General features: G+C 60.3%; 1 protein-coding gene across 1 annotated transcript; it reads right to left on the bottom strand.

The window, feature by feature from the left end:
• Positions 1 to 357: 357 nt before the first annotated feature.
• On the bottom strand, positions 358 to 3148 carry HES1 (hes family bHLH transcription factor 1). Its single transcript, XM_072618889.1, has 4 exons — positions 2686 to 3148; positions 2408 to 2503; positions 2048 to 2135; positions 358 to 1379 (listed from the first exon to the last, which is right to left on the bottom strand). The coding sequence occupies exons 1-4, from the start codon at positions 2791 to 2793 to the stop codon at positions 802 to 804; spliced, it is 870 nt and encodes a 289-aa protein (XP_072474990.1). The 5' UTR covers positions 2794 to 3148; the 3' UTR covers positions 358 to 801.
• Positions 3149 to 3360: the final 212 nt, after the last annotated feature.

The following is a 3360-nucleotide window of genomic DNA, read 5'->3' as shown; positions in this document are numbered from 1 at the left end:
TGGAGAGGATCGGGATACATTAGGTAACTCCCCAAACTTGGGGGGGGGGGAGGCAGGTGGGGGGGTTATTTCAAAGGACAGCACTACATAACTTTACCAAAGTGATCTTCCCCCCCCCCCCCCAAAAGTCCCAATCTTTTCACTCTTTCCAGAATCTCTAACCAGGGCTAGCTCACCAGATCGGGGTTTGGGAAAGAACACCTCCCCTCCCCCCAGCCCCTGGGTGCTCGCTAAAGGACGGGTTGCGGGTTATTTTAGCCTCCTCCCCCAATTCAGGGACAAGGCAAACAAAAGGCCCGGGCCCAGGACCCTACCGGCGAGGGAAGCTGCAGCCACACAGAGCAGGCAAGTCGGAACTCGGGTCCCGTTTTGCTTTATTCTTCTGTCTCAAATAAAACTTCCCCCAAGGAAGACCATTTGTCAGAGCATTTTCAGACATCTTTGGCATCACATAAAAAAGGGATCTCGTGTAAAAAACGAAATGTCACCTGAACTTGTATCATACAAAGGCGCACCATCCAATATGAACATGTAAAATATATACAAATATAGGGCATGGCCAGTCACTCGATCCAACGCTCTACAGAAAGGTGAACTTGTCCAAACTGCTTAGAAAACAAGCCCCAGGTCACAGGGGACCATCTCACTAGCTCGGCCGTCTGTCTGACTGTCTGGCTGTCCCTCTCCCAAAGGTCCAGGCCCTGCAGAGGGTGTGTCTGGGGTGGGGTGCGGTGGGCTGGGAGCGGGGAGAACCGGGGCCCCGGTTGATTTCATGTGTGTGATTTTTGGCCCCGTCCTGATTCACCAGGGTCTCCACACCGAGTCGGCTGTGAGCGAGGGGCCACTGGACGGGGTCACGGCGCCAGCGGCGCCGCCGCCCGCGTGAGTGTACACGGGGATCACCGGCCCGCTGTGCGCGAAGGCCGCGTTGGGGATGAGGAAGGCAAACTGGCCGTCGGGGGCCGGCACCACCTGGAAGCCGCCGAACACCTTAGCCCCGTCGGCAGCGGCCGCTGCTGCTGCAGCGCCGGCCCCTAGTTTGCACGCCACGGCGCTCCCGCTGCCAGCACTCGCGGCGCCCCCGCCCCCGCCCCCGGGGGGCGCAGCGGCCCCGGGGAGTGCCACTAAAGGTTGCCCGAAAGGGGGGCCGTGCGGGCCGCCGGGAGCTGGGGGCGGCAGCGCTGGATGGGGCGGCGGCGGCGGCGGGTAGTTAAGGGCGTGGATCTGGCTCATGCAGTTGGCCAGGTGGCCCAGCAGGCGCGTGCGGACGTCCGTGTTCACCCCTTCGCACGTTGACAGGAAGCGGGTCACCTCGTTCATGCACTCGCTGAATCCGGCGCGGTACTTGCCCAGGACAGTCGGGTCGGTGCTGAGAGCGGCTGTGGGGGGCGGAGAGGGCAGTGAGCGGGACCGGGTCATTCGCCTTGCCATCAGTCCTGCCCCAACCCCGCCTCCTTCCAGGTCCTTGCTATCTGGTCTTTCCTACCCTGTCTTGGGCACGGGTCTATAGGGTCAGGCAACCTCTGCGGTTTCGTTTATTTGGGAGGTATGTGCGTGTGTGTGTGTGTGTGGGGGGGGGGGTTGGAGAGGGTCACTTCACCTTGAGAGGCTTACTCTGGTTGCGCTAACACTCAGGGATCAGACTGACTCCCCCCTCCCCGCCCCCGCCCCATCCTACCCCACCCCACCGCACCCCAGAGTCCTGCCCTCCAGCGTCCTGAGCTGCCTGCCGGCCGCTGCCGAGGCCACCTCCTGGTTCCTGCCTCCTGCCTCTCCTCCTCCTCCTCCTCGCTCTCCCTCCCTCCCTTTTCCGGAACTGTAACAACTTGAAGTTGTGGCTATAAATAAGCCCCAGACCGTGGGAAAGCCCACACGAGCCAAGTCAGTAAAATGCAGCTGAATGCCATTCACCACCACAGGCGGAAGTCTGGAAGAAATCACCGTGTACAGAGAGGGATCCCAGGGAAAGGGCGGGCGGGCGGCCGAGGAGGGGGAGCAGATGGGGGGGGACGGGGGGGAGGGGAGGCCAAGCCAGTCGCGCGCTCACCAGTCATCTGGGCTCGCTGCAGGGTCCGGAGGTGTTTCACTGTCATCTCTAGGATATCTGCCTTCTCCAGCTTGGAGTGCCTGGAGCTCTGAGGAGGAGAGCGAGAGGGCGATGAAAACCCGGCGATCTCCGGCCAGGGCAGGGGCGCAGGGCAGGGGGTGGAGTGGGGCGGAGGGCGGTTGCTACGGGATCTCGGAGAGCCCGCATAGGGAGACCGAGCACCCCGCTTCAGCCCCTGGAGGAGATCGGGAAGAGTCCTGCTCTTATCAGTGCCCAGTAAGGATTTCACAGAACTCGCCGCTCCCGCCCCAGCCCCGGCACAAACGCCCCTAATCCAAGTGTTAAGTCCGGTCCACTTACGTCTTTTTTAAGGGCATCCAAGATAAGCGTTTTTAGCTGGCTCAAGCTTTCATTTATTCGTGCGCGTCTCCTTTTCTCCATGATTGGTTTGGATGACTGCAAAGAAATGCGAAAGGGGCCCATCAGCACCGCTCAGACCTGGCGACTGGCTCTGGGCGGCAGGGGTGGGGAGCGGAGGGGGGGGGGGAGATGGAGTGGGGATGGGGGAACACTCGGCTTCCAGACCGCGCGCGCGTTTTCAAGGGCAACTGCTGGGGACCCCGAAGGGAGATAGTTACCTTCCTGTGCTCGGACGCAGTCTTTGGCTTATCGGGCGTTGTGTTGACATTGGCTGGGGTGGCAGCAACGGGGGAGGAGGAATTTTTCTCCATTATATCAGCTGGCATTTTCTGTTTCTCGGGAAAAATCAAAGGTTCCTGGAGAGCGATATTTTTTGAGTCCTTTTAAAGATCTTCTGGAAAATCAGGGTGGCTTTTGGGGCTGTTTACGTCCCTTTTATAGGAAACTTTGCACCGCGTCTTTCCGACCGTCAAACCATGTGGGCTCTTCTGCCAAGGGCTGCTTGCTACTTTTTTTTAAGTCGGGAGCCTATTCCAGGACCAAGGAGAGGGCGAGCGCGCTAGGGGATTCCACTGCTATCGGCACCAGCTCCGTGTCCTGGGTGATCTTCCTTTGCCCTGGCGGCCGCTATATATATCTGGGACTGCACGCGAACGGCTCGTGTGAAACTCCCCAAACTTTCTTTCCCACAGTAACTTTCAGCCAATGGGAGGAGGAGACACGCGGCACTGCTCGTGGACGGCGCCCCCCCATTGGCTGCCAGGCGCAAGGACCGGCGGCCAATGGCGCGCGCCTGGACCCGGGGCAGCAGAGGCTACAGTGTCAATCAAAGGGAAGTTAACTCTTCGGTCCCCGCGTCATAGCCTCCCCATGCGTGGCTAGGGTTGAGAAAA

The sequence above is a fragment of the Notamacropus eugenii genome, chromosome 6 (assembly GCF_028372415.1).
Source record: "Notamacropus eugenii isolate mMacEug1 chromosome 6, mMacEug1.pri_v2, whole genome shotgun sequence".
Taxonomy (NCBI): Eukaryota; Metazoa; Chordata; class Mammalia; order Diprotodontia; family Macropodidae; genus Notamacropus; species Notamacropus eugenii.
This window is presented reverse-complemented; position numbering and strand designations above follow the sequence as displayed.